Source organism: Myxine glutinosa, chromosome 7, assembly GCF_964187855.1.
Source record: "Myxine glutinosa chromosome 7, kmMyxGlut1.1, whole genome shotgun sequence".
Lineage (NCBI taxonomy): Eukaryota > Metazoa > Chordata > Myxini > Myxiniformes > Myxinidae > Myxine > Myxine glutinosa.
Genome location: NC_136267.1, coordinates 46171796 through 46190990, shown reverse-complemented (window position 1 = coordinate 46190990; position 19195 = coordinate 46171796). Strand labels below are relative to the sequence as shown.

The 19195-nt window shown below is 46.5% G+C and overlaps 1 protein-coding gene across 1 annotated transcript in view; it reads right to left on the bottom strand.

The window, feature by feature from the left end:
- The window catches only part of LOC137430738 (ankyrin repeat and BTB/POZ domain-containing protein 2-like), a 99794-nt gene that overhangs the window by 33880 nt on the left and 46719 nt on the right, over window positions 1-19195 (bottom strand). The window contains exons 7-11 of the mRNA XM_068121514.2: window positions 18984-19085; window positions 18721-18817; window positions 4054-4192; window positions 415-674; window positions 109-281 (exon numbers count right to left, since the gene is read on the bottom strand). Of these exons, the coding sequence (XP_067977615.2) occupies window positions 109-281; window positions 415-674; window positions 4054-4192; window positions 18721-18817; window positions 18984-19085 (771 nt within the window). The remainder of the gene's footprint in view (window positions 1-108; window positions 282-414; window positions 675-4053; window positions 4193-18720; window positions 18818-18983; window positions 19086-19195) is intronic.

The window sequence follows — 19195 nt, the reverse complement described above, 5'->3', positions numbered from 1 at the left end:
TCTTCCTTTTTTTCATTTTTATACCTTCAATTCACACACACTATACATATTTAAGTCACATCCTAAAATCAACTTCAGATTTTTAAAAAATATCTCCTGTGTATGCACCAGGCACGCATGAAGCAGATGGATGAGAGAAGTAAGGTGCGGTGTCATTTCCACAAGTTCCTGTGATATGACCATTGGGAAGTCATTGAGCAGTTTAAGGGCAAGAGGTCGACAGTGAGTGGTCCATGTAGCATGCAGAGCAGTCATCCAGACAGGCAGAGGACATGGAACACCTGCATGCCATTCCAAAAGAAAAAAACATTTATCACATGATACAACATTATGCATATACAGGTGATGTTGATTTTTCAACAATGCCTTTGAAAGACCTTTGGCTTCCCTCCAAATGAAATGTCTGTTTCTCACCAAGTTCACGCAAATAACAGACAATGTCCGCATAGCCATGCTCTGCGGCAAGGTACATAGCTTCCTCCAGTACATGTTCTCTTTCCTTCTCCCTTCCCTTCACTCGCCCTCTCCTCAAGCGGTGCTCCACAACATCTCCCCTCGTTTCCTCCTTCTCTCTCTCTGCCTCAGTAAGTCCTTCAGCCAGTATTTCAGCCAACGAGAGGAGGTTAGGAGAACAAGAAGGAGATGGTGCAGATAGGAGGAGGTGAAGAACCTGCCTGATGCAGTAACAGACACAATCCGTTTGCCACAGTAATAAATCAGCATAAACCAAAATAAAATTTCAAAAACAAAAAAATTAATAAATATGATTATTATCACATCTTTCAACTTTCATTTTTATGGGAAAACGCACCATTAAGAAACAAATGTTAAATCAGTGAATTGTCCATTCATTTTGGTGTGAGTTGCCTTTGTGAGTCCCTCGTTGGCCGTTAAATGGCACGTGCTTTTTCCAGTCAATCAAGGGCAAACAACAGTAAGACATGGCTGCTCCCAAATAAATCACTGGGAAATTCACTGAAATTGCATTTGCTTCTGAATATTCTCCCTCTACCATGCCATTGGCATTTCCCCCTTTCTCCAGCTGTTCCATTTGCTACGTTTTGTCTGATTTGTTCTGTGTCCTAGGTCTTCCACGAGGCTATACCATGGTAAAAAGGTCATCTTTTTTCCATTAGAAGATACAAGGAGAATTATTTTTCATTATTGAACACATTTTGTAATTCTTAAGTTTGGAAATGTGAGTTTAGATATCCTTTAACAATAATAACAAGAAAGAGCAATCAGAGATCGCAGACACTCGCCAGGACATGTTTGTGTGGTTTATTGACGATGTATAATTATGTTCAATCCAATGTGGCTCCCAAAACACGTGACTGATGACGTCATCAATTGAATTCTCCCAAATCATTTTTGTGTATATCATGCTCAGGAAATTTCAAACTGATCGGATCAAGTGTTCTACTTGTCTAATTATGATGTCATAATGAAGGCACCAATGCCATCATCAGGAATATATGTTGTTCCACATGGGGATTACTTTACAATGAGACATGTTTCAACTTTTTCCATCGAGCGGTTTCAGAGATATAGAGGTGAAATTTTTCGGTTTTTCCAAGATGGCACCCATACCATGTGACATATGACATCATAATTATCATTAAAATTCTACAGGAGGAGGCGCTCCTATGCTGAACATTTCTTGGCAATCGGACCAATGGTTGCAGAGAAAGGCATGCTCATTCTGTGCGGACAAACAGACAGACAGACAAACAAATGAAAAATCACTCATAGAGCAACACTTGGCAAAACAGAACAAAGCAGAATGGCACTCAGTAGAGCATCCTTTTGACCTCAAAAATAATTGGTGGTTGAATTAATTGAACTGATATGCAAATCATCTTCAAATTTTAAGTTAATCGGATGAAAATTGACAATTTTAGAAATTCGGCATATGTTGACCTTTTGGCCTACGTTGACCTTTAGGCCTACGTTGACCTAAATATAATTGGTGGTTGAATTCAGTAAGCTAATATGAAAATAATATTCAAATTTCAAGTCAATCAGATGAAAATTGAGGATTTTAGACGTTTGAAAAGGTTGTTGATATTTTCCCTATTGGGATACCTTTTGGCTTACGCTGATCTCAAAAATAGTTGGTGGTTGATTTCAGTAAGCTGACATGAAAATCCTATTCAAATTTCAAGTCAATTGGATGAAAATGGAGGATTTTAGAAATTTGAAGAAAGGTGGTTGACCTTTGACCTATGTTGACCTTGTGACCTATGCTGATCTCAAAAATGATGGTGGTTGAATTCAGTTCACTGATATGAAAATCCTATTCAAATTTCAAGTCAGTCGGATGTAAATCGAAGATTTTACAAACTTGAAAAGGTTGTTGACCTTTGGCCTATGTTGACCTTTTAGCTGATGTTGATCTCAAAAATAGTTGGCAGTTGAATTCAGTTAGCAGATATGCAAATCCCATTCAAATTTCAAGTCAATCAGAAAATTGACAATTTTAGAAACTTGTGAAAAGTGGTTGCCCTTTTGGCCTATATCGACCTTGTGACCTATGCTGACTTCAAAAATAGTTGGTGGTTACATTTATTTAGCTGATATGTAAATCCTATTCAAATTTCAAGTCAATTGGATGAAAATTGAGGATTTTAGAAATTTGAAGAAAATTGATTGACCTTTGGCCTATGTTGACCTTTTGACCTTTTGACCTCAAAAATAAATAGGATTCTGTCAGACTACAAACTCTACCATTTGTCGTGAAGATCGGTTTAAAATGGTGACCTGTAGGCAAGTATAAGTGAGCGGACAGACAAACACACAAACACACACACAAACACACACACACAAACACACATACTTGCCAAAAAAAATTCTTTTTTAACAAGTAACAAACGGACCCAAATGAAATACCCTCTCCTCTGGCGAGGGTAAGTAGCGAGTTCAAAGAACACGTTATCCCACACTGTCTTGAGAAACAAGGACATGGGTGGGGTCTACAAAGCGGCAAATTTGATTGGTCGTGATGACACAAATGTCGTAATATTTTGCCCAAATACTGCTAAACAGAAGGGGTTTGAAAGTGCCAAAAGACGATTTGTATTCTACAGTGTTCTAGTATATAATTGTATTCAAATAAAATTAAGATTTGAAAGGTCGTACAAAAAAAAAAATTATCACCGTTGATTCAGCATCTTTTACACCACCTTATTTAAAGAGTTACATTAGTTATTCATGCCTGTTGTTTGTGTCCTTTATGGCATCCTTAAACACAATACGTTTCTATTTAGAAATAATTTTCAACTTTGTTTGCCAGACAAGCAGATATAATTTTAAATCGAAAAAATCACGCATGCAAATTCAGACAAATTCAACTCAGACAAATCATTCAGATTCATTCAAATCAAATCAGATTCATTCAGGGACAAATTCAGAGCCAAATTATTGCTGAACTACAGGTTTGTTTTCCGATTCCTGTTCAAAATATATCATTCAGTTGAAATCAAGTTGTTCCTCAATCGCAAACTGACATTTGTAGACAGAAGGGCAGACAGACAGGCAGAAGTGACCCAATTGCTTAACCCCACTTTTTGCTTCGCGTGTGTGGAGTAACAACCATAGGTTACATTGCACAAATTGAGGTAAACACTTTCTAAAATGCTTAAAATTAATTGAGGTGGTTGTACCGATATTACATAAAAGAGGAGATAAAGAAACATCAGTGTACCTCGAACAAACGCATTAGGAGACGATGGACAAATCAGCACAGTATATGGGATTTGAAGCCGGGATTCCACAATTAGTGGAACTTTAAAGAAAGATACAGAGGGCTAAATTGGAGTTCGATTGAAGTTTCCATAATAGCAACAAGATGGTCAATCAAAGTAATTTAATTGATGAGCAATCATATAATAAAGGAGCGAATGATGAAAATTCTAATGGAACCTGTCAAGAAAGGACAATTTGGATTTGAATAACAAATTTATGAGAAAATGATGCAACGCTAAAGAACAAACCCATTTTTGGGAATGACAATGGCCTTAATTGTATCAGGAATACGACATCCAATGTGCTCACCTGTGTCCATGAGCAGCTGCCTGACTGATGGCACTACCTTCTCCTCTTTGACCTGCAGGACCACCAAGACCTCCCCATACTGTACCCACAAGAGGGTCCGCACCAAATGACAACAGCAGTTTTACCATGGGCAAGTCACCTGTACAGGTGAAAGCAATTGTCGAGAGATGTAAAGGTCGTGATGAACTTTCCATTACACTCAGACAGACATATTTTTAATCACACCCTGCACAGTGAAAGCATGACAAACAAAGCTCAAGGTATGCCCATACTTTTGACAGAGCAGTGGGGTGCTCACAAGTTGGAAACACTCATGGTTGAGAGCCAACACTGGATAGCTCACTGCTCCTTCACAGGGTGCTGTAGTTGGGGCAGGAATTTGAAATTTGGCCAGGGTGCCAGAACACAATGGCTCACTCAAATTTGGCCAGGTTGTCAAAACACAATGTCTCACTCAAATTTGGCCACGTTGTCAAAACACAATGGCTGACTCAAATTTGGCCAGGTTGTCAAAACACAATGTCTCACTCAAATTTGGCCAGGTTGTCAGAACACAATGGCTGACTCAAATTTGGCCAGGTTGTCAGAACACAATGGCTCACTCAAATTTGGCCAGGTTGTCAGAACACAATGTCTCACTCAAATTTGGCCAGGTTGCCAGAACACAATGTCTCACTCAAATTTGGCCAGGTTGCCAGAACACAATGTCTCACTCAAATTTGGCCAGGTTGCCAGAACACAATGGCTCACTGGCTGACTCAAATAATGAGGGAGCGGGAGACAAGTCATTATTATATATACATGTATATATATATATATATATATATATATATATATATATATATATATATATATATATATATATATATATATATATATATATATATCTATCTATCTATAATTCCAGTAATCTCTGTCTGTACGTTTGTACGTTTGTCTGTGACCGCTGTTTCTCGACAACCACGGGTCCGATATACTTTTAACTTGCCAGGTATATTGCTGGGGACCCGAGGATGTGCCTTTTCAAGGTTTCATATTAATCGGACAATTACTTACCGAGCTATGTCCAAAAAACGATTCAACCAATCAGAGAGCTTGCAGAGGGCTTTGCGAATGGACCAAACCATTCATGTAAATAGAGGGGGGGGTTCTGTGGTCGTTGCGAATGGACCAAACCATTCATGTAAATAGAGGGGGGGGGGGGGTTCTGTGGTCGTTACTGCCACGTGGTTTCAAAGTTTTTTTTTGTTGTTGTTGTTTGCACGCATGTTTTTTTGCACCCACGTACGGGCACGCCCTAGGATGTTTACACACACACACCCCTACACAAATTTTTTTTTTTTTTTTTTTTTGGCAAGGAACGGGCACCCACGTACGGGCACGTCCTAGCTTATATATAGTACGGGCATGCCCTAGTATAATCAACGAACATAACAGCGTGACGAGCGCTGTCCCGATCTCCTGTGGACCGAAGTCCTAGACCAAAGCGTCACCTCCGACCCAAAGGGTCTTCTGGAGGCCTCAGCCCGGCCACTCTGTCAACAGACAGAGATTTATTCATTGGTCCCCATTGGCTAAACATCAAGCAGAGCCGCCAATCCAGATTTCGGGCTTATTGACCCTCGTCAAGACGGCATACTGCAAAAAATCTAACCTAATGCGGCTCTGCTTGATGTTTAGCCAATGGGGACCAATGAATAAATCTCTGTCTGTTGACAGAGTGGCCGGGCTGAGGCCTCCAGAAGACCCTTTGGGTCGGAGGTGACGCTTTGGTCTAGGACTTCGGTCCACAGGAGATCGGGACAGCGCTCGTCACGCTGTTATGTTCGTTGATTATTATCCCCGCCGATCGCACCCCACCCCCTGGTTTTGGTTTGCACTGGTGGGAACGATGGTCTGTGTGGCAGACAGGCTGTTGGTTCCTTGCGGGTTATGCGGTATTTACCGTGTGAGACATAATTCGTGGCTGGTGCTCACCATTAAAGCTAGGAGGTGCCTTGATCATATATATATATATATATATATATATATATATATATATATATATATATATATATACATATATATATACATATATATATATATATATATACATATATATATACATATATATATATATATACATATATATATATATATACATATAATAATAATAATAATAATTCATTTATTTTGTATAGCGCTTTTCCAGAAGCCCAAAGGCGCTTTGACAGAGTGGAAAACATAATGCATAACAATACATGAAAACAACAATTGCAAAAAGACAAGAATCAATAGGGAAATATTTAAAGCAAAAGGAGGGAGAAGGAGAAGAGATAGTCAGGGGTTAAATGCTGTGGGTTGAATGTTGAATGCAGTGTTGAACAGGTGGGTCTTTAGTGATGTTTTGAATGTGGTGAGTGAGGAGGAGTCTCTGATGGTGTGAGGTAGTGAGTTCCAGAGGGTGGGAGCAGCGATGGAGAAGGCCCTGTCCCCCCAGGATCTGAATTTGGTCCGGATGGAGGGGGTCAGTAGGTTGGTACCAGCAGAGCGGAGGTTGTGGGTGGGAGTGTGTCTGGAGAGGAGGTCAGCCAGGTAGGATGGGGCCAGGTTATGGAGGGCTTTGTATGTCAAGAGGAGGATTTTGTACTGGATTCTCTGGGGGATGGGGAGCCAGTGAAGCTTGTAAAGGACGGGGGTGATGTGGTCACGGGTCCGGGAATGGGTGAGTAGACGGGCAGCGGAGTTCTGAATGTATTGGAGTTTATTGGTGATTTTTGAGGGTGAACCATAGAGGAGGCTATTGCAGTAGTCCAGACAGGAGGTGATGAAGGCGTGGATGAGGGTTTCTGCAGCCATGCAGGAGAGGGATGAGCGGAGACGGGCAATGTTTTTCAGGTGAAAGAAGGCTGACTTTGTGATCTGTTTAGTGTATTTGTCGAAGGAAAGGGTTTGTTCAAAGATGACGCCAAGATTCCGGATGTGAGGGGAGGTGGATACTGGGATACCGTCGATGTTGAGGGCAAAGTTATGGGTGGACTTGGTGAGCGTTTTTGGGCCAATGATGATTATTTCAGATTTATCACAGTTAAGCTTGAGGAAGTTGATTTGAAGCCAGGATTTTATTTCAGTGATGCAGTTTGTCAGGATAGAGTGGGTGTCGGTGGAGACGGACTTGGTGGAGATGAAAAGCTGGATGTCATCGGCGAAGCAGTGGAATTGGAGACCATGACGGCGGATTAAGTGACCGAGGGGGGACAGGTAAAGGATGAAGAGGAGGGGGCCAAGAACTGAACCTTGGGGGACACCTTGGGGGAGGGGAGCAGTGGGGGATTTGCAGTTATTGATGGAGATGAACTGGCGTCTGTCGGAGAGGTATGATTTAATGCAAGAGAGGGCAGTGCCGGTAACTTTAAAGGTGGATTCAAGTCGGGTGAGGAGGATGGTGTGATCGATGGTGTCAAAGGCAGCGCTGAGCTCGAGGAGGACGAGAATGTTGAGGTTGCCAGCGTCAGTGGAGAGGAGAAGGTCGTTGGTGATTTTGAGGAGAGCAGTTTCAGTACTGTGGTTGGAGCGGAATCCGGATTGGAATGTTTCATACAGGTTATTGGCAGAGAGATGATCTTTGAGTTGAGTGGATACAGCGCGTTCCAAAACTTTTGACAGAAAGGGTAGGTTGGAGATGGGTCTGAAGTTGTTTAGGGTGTCAGGGTTTAGACCAGGTTTTTTTAGAATGGGGGTAACAGCAGCAATTTTGAGGGAAGGTGGGACGATGCCTGTAGACAGGGAGGAGTTTATTGTTGCAATGATAAGTGGAGAGAGAGCAGGGAGGGAGGCCTTGACAAAGCTGGAGGGGATGGGGTCAAGAGTGCAGGTGGCAGTTTTCATTCCTATGAGGAGTTCAGAGAGGTCAGTAGGGGAGATTGGGGAGAACCGAGACAGGGGATGGCAGGACAAGGGGGGGGCAGGTGGTTGGAGGAGGAGCGGGTGCGGCGGTGGTCAAGCTGTTGTAGATGTTGTCAATTTTGCGTTGGAAGAAAGAGAGGAAGGAGATGCAGTTGTCTACTGTGAATGACTGGGTGGTGGTGTTCAGGGGGCTGAGGAGTTTGTTTATTGTCGAGAAGAGTGCTTTTGGGTTTCCGGAGCCAGAGTGGATAATTTGAGAGTAGTAGGCAGAGCGGGCGCGGGAGAGGGCATCTTTGTAGTGTTGTAGGTGGTCCTTGTAGGCTTGGGAGTGAACTGTGAGACCCGTTTTATTGCGGAGTCTTTCAAGTTGGCGAGCACGAGTTTTCATCAGGTGGAGTTCAGGGGTAAACCAGGGAGCAGAATGGGTGAAAGAAACTGTTTTGGTTTTTACAGGTGCAAGCTGGTCAAGGCAGGAGGAGAGAGTGTGGTTGTAGTAGTCAGTGAGGTCGGAAGGGGTGTGGAGGTCAATGAAGGGAGAAGTGGACATTTTTTCAGAGAGGGTGGATGAGAATGAGGTAGGTGAAAGAGCGTTTAGCTTACGGAAGTTGATAGTGCGATAATGCCTTGGTGTTGGGGCGGGGATGTTGATGGTCAGAGTGATGGCTAAGTGGTCAGAGAGGGTGAGGTCGGAGCCAGAGAGATGGTGCAAATTTAATCCAGTGGAGCAGACAAGGTCCAAAATGTGACCACGGATATGGGTAGGAAAGTCGACATGTTGAGTGAGGTTAAAGCAGGTGAGTAAATCAGTGAAGTCAGTGGTTATTGTGGAGTCAGTGGAGTCCATGTGGATATTGAAATCACCAAGGAGGAGGATTGAGGGGGAGAGGGAACATAGCTGGGTCAGAAAGTAGGAGAAGTCAGACAGGAATGATGGGTGTGGTTTGGGAGGGCGGTAGACGACAGCCATGACTGACTGCGTGCGACCAGAGAGTTTAAAAGCCAGGTGTTGAAATGATGGAGCAGATGAGATGGAGATGAGGTATATATATATACATATATATATATATACATATATATATATATATATATATATATATATATATATATATATATATATATATATATATATATATATATATATATATTGTTGCGAATATGGAATTTGGCCTCCATATCCGCTTGTAAATATTCCCCTATTTCCCCAATACTCCCCAACTATCCCCAATCCCCCATTCCCTAGTCCCATTGTCTGTAAACAACAATCAGTAGAGCCGACCTCCCCTTTTTCCCCCATTAAATGTCGTGCCCAGGTCCACCGCATCACACGTAGACAACTTTCGGACATCTTGCTAGTTATTCTTAGTCTATGTCAGTTAAGGACTCGTTTCCATTAATTATGACTCTTCGTTGCACCAGAATGTGATTATATGGCACCAGTAGTGAGTTTAGGACCTTTCCCATACCTCCTCCCATCTTCTTCCCCAAACAACAACAACAACAACAGAGGGGCACGGCGCTGCGCGGGGGGGAGTGTGCGTCCTGACACCGGCTCGGTTAGCCGCCATTGACAATGCGCTCCAGACCATGCGCTCCACGGGGTTACCACAAAGGGGCTCCTTGTCAGCTCCTCGTCAAGGGCGGAGCCGGTAACCCCCCCGCACGCACCCAATGAGAAGCAACGTGCCGATTCCACGAGGCGGAGCTAACGAGCCGAGGGCGTGTCACTCCCCGCCGGATATACGCGGCCCCGCGCCGGATGTGACGTCAGATGCGCCCCCAGCTGAAGAAGAGCAAGTCGCCACCTCGAGCGCTGTAAAACCTCCCGCATCTCTGGACCGGACCGGGTCGATCCTGCCCTGAGCCCAGGTGCACCTGGAGCCATCGCTACCTGCCTATCCTTGCCATCAATCCCCGTGTGAGTCAGCCTTGTCCCGTTTACCTGTCGTCTGTTGGGATTAATATAAGGTTGTGTCTAAGTGCCTATCTTCCTTTGCTGTCCCTCTCGTCCCTGTAATCTGACCTTCCGTAACGAATATAATCTCCTCCGGAGGTCTTGAGAACTGAACCCTGGTGTGTCATTTTAATCCCAGCCGTGTGTCTGTTCCTTCATTGACCTAGCATAGCGCGACTAGTCAACTTCGAGTATAATCGGTAACTTGTGCAGACGTGGTCATCCCAAAAACCGCTCGGTAAAATAACATCTAAGCCACGTCTGTAACAATTGGTGTCGAGGAGTGGAATTCGAACCCGGGACTAAATTTATTAGGCCCAAATTTGTAACAAGTAGAATCGATTCGGAGCGCGTTTCCCGCGCGTTATTAGGCCCAAATTTGTAACAAGTAGAATCGATTCGGAGCGCGTTTCCCGCGCGAAATTATAACGGCGAAATTTGAATTTGTTTTACGAAAATAAAAAAAACCGAATTTTGAAAGTCGCGCTATGGCGGATCAAGACAGCTGGGGTCCGGTAAAGGAGAGTGAGGTAGGGTCGATCCAGGACCAAATTGAGGGACAGGAGGAGAGCGAAGCAGCGAGGGTAGCAGACGCACAAAATAGCGTCGTTGTGCCCGACATTGCGGGAGCGCAAAATGGCGCCTCGCAAGAGCGCGTGGTAGCCGAGCCCGCTGTATCAACGGGCTTTAACATGCAGCCGATTGACATGCAGGCCCTCATTGCGCAGTTACAGGCAGCTGTACAGATGAGTATGGAGAGCCAAATTGAGCGATTGGGTGAGCGGTTGGGAAACCGGATGGATGCTCAGAGTGAGCAATTGGGGGTAATGGGGAACCGGATGGATGCTCAGGGTGAGCAATTGTGGGTAATGAGGGACGAAGCGAGGGGTACCAGTGAGGGATTAGACAATAATTTTAAGGGATTAGACAATAATTTTAAGGGATTAGACAATAATTTTAAGGGATTAGACATGAAAGTTGGGAAATTAGACGATAGATTAGGGGAAATACAGGAGGGGTTAACGGGGGTAGAAAACAGAATGGCCGCTCAAGAGAATCAAATGGAAGGGATGCAAAAGGGGTTAGAGGGGGTAGAAAATAGAATGGCTGCCCAGGAGAATCAGATAGAGGGAGTGAAAAATGGGTTAGAGGGGTTAGAAAACACCATGGAAGGCAAATTGAGGGACATGAGGGACCAAGCGGAAAGGGAAGTTAACCAAATGGGGCAGCAGATAGAGGGGGTCAGAATGGGGGTAGAAACCAAACTGGATGCTCACAGGGAGGAAATGGAGCAGATGAGGGTGGCATCTGGGCAGGAGATGCAAGTGATGGGAGAGGAGATCAGAAGAGGAGTGAGTGAGGAGGTCGGAGGAGTGCGCGAGGAGGTGAGGCACTGTAAGGAGCACATGGAGAAGGAGGTGAGAAAGGGGACTGTAAAGTTACAAGGGGGCATAGAGGACCTGACGCAGGAGGTGGAGCAGCTGACGGTGGGACAAACGGAGTTAGTGGAGCAGGTTCAAAGGAACACTGCGGTATTAGGAGGTTTAAAAGCGACACAAAACGACATAAAAAACGACTTGATAGCGACAAAGAGGGAATGTCAGATGGTACGTGAGGGACTGACAACGAGGTTGGACGAGGTGATAGAGGTAATGGAGACGAAGGACCGGCAGGTGAGGACGCACATGGAAACGGTCAAGGTAGCCTTGGAGGATGAGCTTGAGGAGACGTACCGGGGAATAAAAGAGGTGAAGCACAAATTAGAAGAAGTGGAAGAAGGGGTGAGCGAAATTAAGAAGCGACGGAGAGGGAATAAGAAAGAAATAAAAGAGGAGATAAAAGAATTGGTCCAAAGTCTGTGTTTGGATCGTGATGATGTGCTCATTAACCGGATGAGGGATTCGCAGGTGATGGAGGAGAAGCGAAGAGGAAGAGGACCCGGTGTAAGTGGTGACCAATATGGTCGTGCGTATGATGCGCCAGGTGATTTAAGAAGCTTGGGGGTCGAGATAGACCCGGGTGTTCGTGAGAGGCCGTTGGTGAAGTGTGCGACAGGTCTGGTGTGCGAAAAAGGAGGTGTGCGAGAAAGTCCGACTCTGGGGTGTGTGAGGAAAAAGTGCGTGCCAAGGAGTGAGGGTGCTGGCGAGAGTGAGTCGGTCGTAGCGCGTGTGCGAGGGGGCACATGGAAGCGCGGTGTGGTGGGAGTTACAGAGGGTGTGACGAGAGAGTGTGCGCGAGAAAGGTGTGTGACGGACAGGTGCATGGTGAAAGAGTGCGCTGTCAAAGGCAAGGAAGAATGCACACCTGTGGTGAGTGTTACAGAGGGTGTAACGGGAGAGTGTGCGCGAGAAAGGTGTGTGACGGACAGGTGCATGGGGAAAGAGTGCGCTGTCAAAGGCAAGGAAGAATGCACACCTGTGGTGAGTGTTACAGAGGGTGTAACGGGAGAGTGTGCGCGGGAAAGGTGTGTGACGGACAGGTGCACGAGGAAAGAGTGCGCTGTCAAGAGTAAGGGTGAGTGCGCTGTCAGGAATGGAGGTGAAAGTAGTGAGAGTGACATGGAGCGTGAGTTAGTTGTGACAGGTGAGCGAGGATGTACACCTGGGATGGCAGGATGCACACCTAGAATGGTAGAGCGTGAGTGGGAATGCACGCTGGAGTTGGTGGTGAGGCACGTGGTTGGGTGTGCGAATGAGAGCACACCTGTGATTGTCACAGAGGAGGTGACCGAGGAGGGGGTGCGAAGCGGTGTATTGGTGAGGTGTGCGAGCAACGAATGTGTGCCAAAGTGTTCGGTGGTCAGGTGTGTGACCAAGGCTGTGAGTGGAATGGGTGTACCTGGGTGTGTAAGGAAAGGTACGAGGAGCATGGGCACGGCTGGATGTGTGAGCAAGGAACGGGCTGCGGGGTGTAAGCGTCCAGGTGAAGCATCGACGTTAGACGGGGTAGAGTTTAGAACGACTTATAGCCGAATCGGGCCCTCGGTGCGTGCTGGGCCTCGCTTTGAACGGCCGCGTCCGTGCTCCACCAGGCGGAGCGGGCGGCAGGATAGGAAGGGTCGTCATGGCGACCACTTTTTGGTGAGGCATTCCGGCAGGTCGAGATCGAGCCATGGGATGGCTCCGTGCCGAGATGGTGCGTGGGATCTCGGCCCGGGTAAACCTCCTTCCCTGCACCGAGTGCCGGACGCATCCAGCCGCTGGCACAAAACAACCAGCATCCATTGCTTGGCTTTACGAAGCCGGGCTTTGGACAGGGATTGGCGCACCGAGAGGTATTAGTGAGTAGACTGGGTGATGAGGTTAGTGTTTTGGACCCAAAATTGGAGAAAAACAAAATTTGATGATTGGCAAGGGATTGGCAGTAGTGATTGGCAGATGATGGGTAGTGATTGGCAAATTTTTAATTTGTTGAAATTTGATGTGCAAAATTGGTAGTGAGAGACCCCCGATGTGGTGGGATGGCATCCCTGCCACCCTTCCCATGAGGGGGCAAAGGAGCAATAGCTTATGGGGTGTATGGCAGTGAAAACTAGCCCGGGTGGGTTAGGATATGGTGTGTAGGGATCTAGCGAAGATGACATTAGGTAACGTTAAGGTTAGTTAGTGACTGATACCTGTAGTGGGGACGCAGGTAGTTTAGTATGGATTATAATGACGAGGGAGCGCAATAGTTTAAAGGGACGACTGGGAAGCGCAAGTTTCAGAAGGGAGTAGTTAGCTGAGATGATGCCGTGTTTGTGAGAATTGAACAGGTGTGATTGCACAGGTGTGCAACTGGACAGGTGTGTGGAGCAGTGTATGAGTAGTGAGTGTGTGGATCAGCGCGAATGCGCTTGGGGAGAGAAGGGTGCAGGTGGCACCAGGTGTGAGAGCACAGGTGTGCAAGTACAGGTGTGTGGAGAGAGTTGGAGTGAGTGGTACGGAGTGGTGTGCATGGTGCGAAGGTGTGAATGGGGGAAGAGTGGACCCCCATCACGGATACCCGGGGCGGGTAGTGTAAGTGTTAGGTAGAGGGTACAGGTAAATTGTGATTGGATATTGGCATCTGTGGTGCGGTTGCAGAATGGTGTTGTGAATGGGTGCATTAGTGTTGTGGAAATGGCTGGGCGTGTAGCCTGTTAGTGTGTGTAGTTGGTTGGGCACTCCACCACTGTGAAGATGTCGGCCAGGTGAGGCCGCAGGTGGGCTCTGGGAGCCGGTAGAGTTGTGGATGGGGCCCGAGGATCCGGAGGATGGACCCGGGTAGCCCAGTGCCAGAGAGGGCACCGAGTGGGGAGAGTGCCAGAGGGCCTGCCCCAGGTAGTTAGGTTAGAGTAAGGAGCAGGTAAGCTCGGAGGCAACTGCAGTGGTGGAGGTGTGCAGGTGGGTAGACCCGCTGGGAGAGGTACACGTCGCAGCCCAGAAATTGTACGAGGGCACCGGGAGATGAATCGGGGGAGTGAGACCCCAAATTGAGAAGCACCACAGTTGGCCAATGGGAATTGGTTTTTAGAACCCATAGTGTAAGAGGGCCAATGGTTTGGCCGGAGAAAGACCCCGGGTAGTGTAAAATTGTTAAAGTCACTTAGGAAATAGTTAGGATTGATGAACCTGTCGCACCATACGCAGCCACTTACCTGTGGTGATGATGATGACTCCACACCTGTGTTTTCTTTGTTTTGTTGCAGGAAATGAGATTGCTGTTGGATTTGTGAGACGCATCACGACGTGGATGAGACATTGGGGTGATTCCATCTCTCCCTCCTTAGGAGGGACTGATGATGAATTGGTGATGGCAAATTTTGATGTTGAGTTGAAAATGGCAAATTTTGATGAGAGTTGAAAATGGCAAATTTGATTGGTTAGGAGGGAGAGAAGACGAATTTGGTTTATGGGAGGAACGGGGAAGACAGTAGGGATGTTTGTTGATTTGTAAAGTAGATGTTTATGAGTGGTGTTGTGTTGTGTGGATACAGTAAGGGGTAAGAGAGGGGCCATGTAGGTTACCTGGTGGGGGGGGGCGTACGATAGGAACGTACCTGTCTCACCTGGTTCCCATGTGCCCCCAGTGTGCATTACCTTATATTGCGTGCACTTTTGCGCCCTTACCACCTTACTCACTTGTCTGCTTCTTTTGTCTCCCGCCTCCGAGGATCTGGCTTTGGGGTAGAGAGAGAGGAGAGAGAGGTGCTGGCTACGCAGTTGTGGGCCTGCACTTTCGCTGTTGGCTGCCTGGATCGATACACCATATGGACCGCAATGTTTGTGGCCACCCACAATGGACCGCAGTTCGTTTGCGGCCAAGCACCACCCGTTGATGGACCTATGGGTCAACGTGGCACCTATGCCATACAGGTGAACCACTAATAGTTAACACCACTGAAGGCCACACGAAGAGCAAGAGACACCTGCAGGGTTAGGGGTTGTCGAATTTATTTTTATTCCCATGAACAATGGTGACTGCACCGGATGGTGCTGACTGTGTGGTGGGGTGGTGCTTTTGATGCTGGGAAAGGGTGCTCTGCACGTTATTAAAGGCCGTCGGCCACAGAGCACTCGTGGGTTGGTGTATCGATGCTAGCATGCGTGCTCTCTCTATGCATAACATCTGCATGTGTTCCTCCAAAAACAGGTCCTGGATCGTAGTGTAAATATCAGCGTAGTCTTGTGTAAATAATGCTCCCTACCGGCTGTATGTTTAGTTTGAGGATTCTTTCCGGATTCGGTTATCCTGTGGGTGTGTTTCTGTGAGGAGAAGGGTGCAACGTCGCAGGGGGACATATTTACTCATTTGTGAATATCTGTAAAACTGTCGCACTCAGGGTAGAGTTAATAGTAGAGGGAACTACATTGCGTGCCACACTAAAGTAGGTAAAAATTTATCGGGTCGAGACGCCCCGAGGGTAGAGAAGGGTGCAATGTTGCGAATATGGAATTTGGCCTCCATATCCACTTGTAAATATTCCCCTATTTCCCCAATACTCCCCAACTATCCCCAATCCCCCATTCCCTAGTCCCATTGTCTGTAAACAACAATCAGTAGAGCCGACCTTCCCCTTTTTCCCCCATTAAATGTCGTGCCCAGGTCCACCGCATCACACGTAGACAACTTTCGGACATCTTGCTAGTTATTCTTAGTCTATGTCAGTTAAGGACTCGTTTCCATTAATTATGACTCTTCGTTGCACCAGAATGTGATTATATGGCACCAGTAGTGAGTTTAGGACCTTTCCCATACCTCCTCCCATCTTCTTCCCCAAACAACAACAACAACAACAGAGGGGCACGGCGCTGCGCGGGGGGGAGTGTGCGTCCTGACACCGGCTCGGTTAGCCGCCATTGACAATGCGCTCCAGACCATGCGCTCCACGGGGTTACCACAAAGGGGCTCCTTGTCAGCTCCTCGTCAAGGGCGGAGCCGGTAACCCCCCCGCACGCACCCAATGAGAAGCAACGTGCCGATTCCACGAGGCGGAGCTAACGAGCCGAGGGCGTGTCACTCCCCGCTGGATATACGCGGCCCCGCGCCGGATGTGACGTCAGATGCGCCCCCAGCTGAAGAAGAGCAAGTCGCCACCTCGAGCGCTGTAAAACCTCCCGCATCTCTGGACCGGACCGGGTCGATCCTGCCCTGAGCCCAGGTGCACCTGGAGCCATCGCTACCTGCCTATCCTTGCCATCAATCCCCGTGTGAGTCAGCCTTGTCCCGTTTACCTGTCGTCTGTTGGGATTAATATAAGGTTGTGTCTAAGTGCCTATCTTCCTTTGCTGTCCCTCTCGTCCCTGTAATCTGACCTTCCGTAACGAATATAATCTCCTCCGGAGGTCTTGAGAACTGAACCCTGGTGTGTCATTTTAATCCCAGCCGTGTGTCTGTTCCTTCATTGACCTAGCATAGCGCGACTAGTCAACTTCGAGTATAATCGGTAACTTGTGCAGACGTGGTCATCCCAAAAACCGCTCGGTAAAATAACATCTAAGCCACGTCTGTAACAATATATATATAGATACTGTATATATATATATATATATATATATATATATATATATATATATCTGAGATTGTGTCTGTGGGTCATAAGCGTCGCCCATTATACAAGCCACGCCTTCCCTCCTCTCCCCCAGCATCATAAGCACCGCCTTTTAGCCAAGCCACACCTTTCTCTCCAATGGCCAAGAACCCCAACTGTCAGTCTCCACAGAAAGACGTGCCACATTTTGGAACATCAAATGCAGTTACTTTCTGTCTGCTGGACACAGTGACATGTCGCTTACAACTCAATATCTTACAAACACACGATCAGCCATTCCTTATCTTTGGCGTGCTTGCTTGAGTGCTTAGGCCACTTGGCGAGCGCTGTACAAGCTGCTTGGTAATGGCTGCCTTCTCTTCTGAGCTCCCAAGGGTAATCGCAAAAAAAAAAAAACTTCATAGGATCACATTTTGTACCACTATGTGCACCTTAATGGGGTTTTAAATCAGTCATTCTCTCACAATTTATAACCTATAAACACACGAGCCTTGCGGGGAATTGATGGGAGGAGGCAGTGGAAGGGGTGGGAGGAGGAGGAGGGAGAGAAAAGGGTGGTGTGGGAGTCCGGATTGGGGTGGGATTGGGGTTGGAGGAGGAGGAAGGGAGTGGGGGTTGGGAGGAGGGGAAAGGGTGTGGTAGGAGTCTGGAGGGAGGGAGTGGGATGGGAGGAGGTGGAAGTCTGGATGGAGGGTGGGAGAAGGGGAGGAGGAAAGGGTGGGAGTCTGGACGGAGGGGTGGGAGGTGGGAGGGGAAGGAGTGGAAAGAGGAAGGAGAAGGGGTGGGGTGGCAGTCCAGAAGGAGGGGTGGGGTGGGAAGATGCAGGGGAAGGGGTGGGAGGAGGGACCAAGGGTTGCCCAGCAATGATGGGTACTGTTGCTCGTATTTACATATACTAGGGCGTGCCCGTACGTGGGTGCAAAAAAACATGCGTGCAAACAACAACAACAAAAAAAAACTTTGAAACCACGTGGCAGTAACGACCACAGAACCCCCCCCCCCCTCTATTTACATGAAATGGTTTGGTTCATTCGCAAAGCCAAAGCGAACGGCTTGCGAGTACGGTAGAACCCCCCCTCTATTTACATGAAATGGTTTGGTCCATTCGCAAAGCCAAAGCGAACGGCTTGCGAGTACGGTGACCATACCTTGGGAACCACTTGTCCGATTAATTTCAAACCTTGAAAAGGCACATCCTCGGGTCCCCAGCAATATACCTGGCAAGTTTCAAGTATATCGGACCCGTGGTTGTCGAGAAACAGCGGTCACAGACAAACACACACACACACACACACACACACACACACAGACACACACACATACACACAGAGATTACTGGAATTATAGATAGATATGAAGGAAAATGGATCACACTCTATTTTATGCTTCATTACATTTGTCATTCCTCAATATGAAGAAAGATAAACTCAAAAGTGATGGAAGGGAGTTGCACATTCAGTTTGATTTGACAAATTACAACCACAAATCACACGTGGCAACAATTGGGTAATAATAAGAATTGCTTTTGCAGAAATTCATCTTTTAATAAGATATTACATATCACTGGTCTATTCCAACAAGCGAGACTGAGCCAACTACCTGCCTACCTGCCTTTTTATTCAAAGCCAATCTCTCTGAAACAATTAGGCCTTTGTTATAGGCAGGGGAACGGATTTGTAACCGGATACAATCAGTTTCTCCAAACAGGAAGAGTTTGCGCACAATTTGTATTCCACTTGGGATCAGAGTTCATTAAGTAGAGAAACTGCCCGTTGATATTTACATCAAGAAATAAACAAAGAAAAACAAACAACCCCACCGGCTGCTGCAGCAATTTGCAATGGAGTTTCAGAGCAATTCTCATCCAGGGGGTCCAAGAGCGAGCCCTCTGGGTTAGCTCCAGCTTCCAGAAGTAGCTAAAGAAATATGGATTTTGGGAAGAGACAGATGAGGAAGGAAAGAACGAAGGGTCAGATAAAGAGTGTGTGAGAAGAGAAGACTGCAGTTATTATATGGAGAAAAGAATCGTGGGGAATGAATCAAAAGAAATGGATGATGACGTACGCATAACCGATGACGTACCTGGCACACAGAAACATGACCGTGCGCTGTGGCAAACATGAGCACTGTATAATGTCTCGTCTGTGGATGCACCAAGGGACAAGTCGATGATGGAGATGGAACCTAGACATATTGAAGTAAAATTAAAAAAAATTGAATTTCATCAAAAAAACCAACGCATCGTATTAATTTTTCATTGCTGAATTCTATTTTCCAGCCCCTAAGGTTTTCCT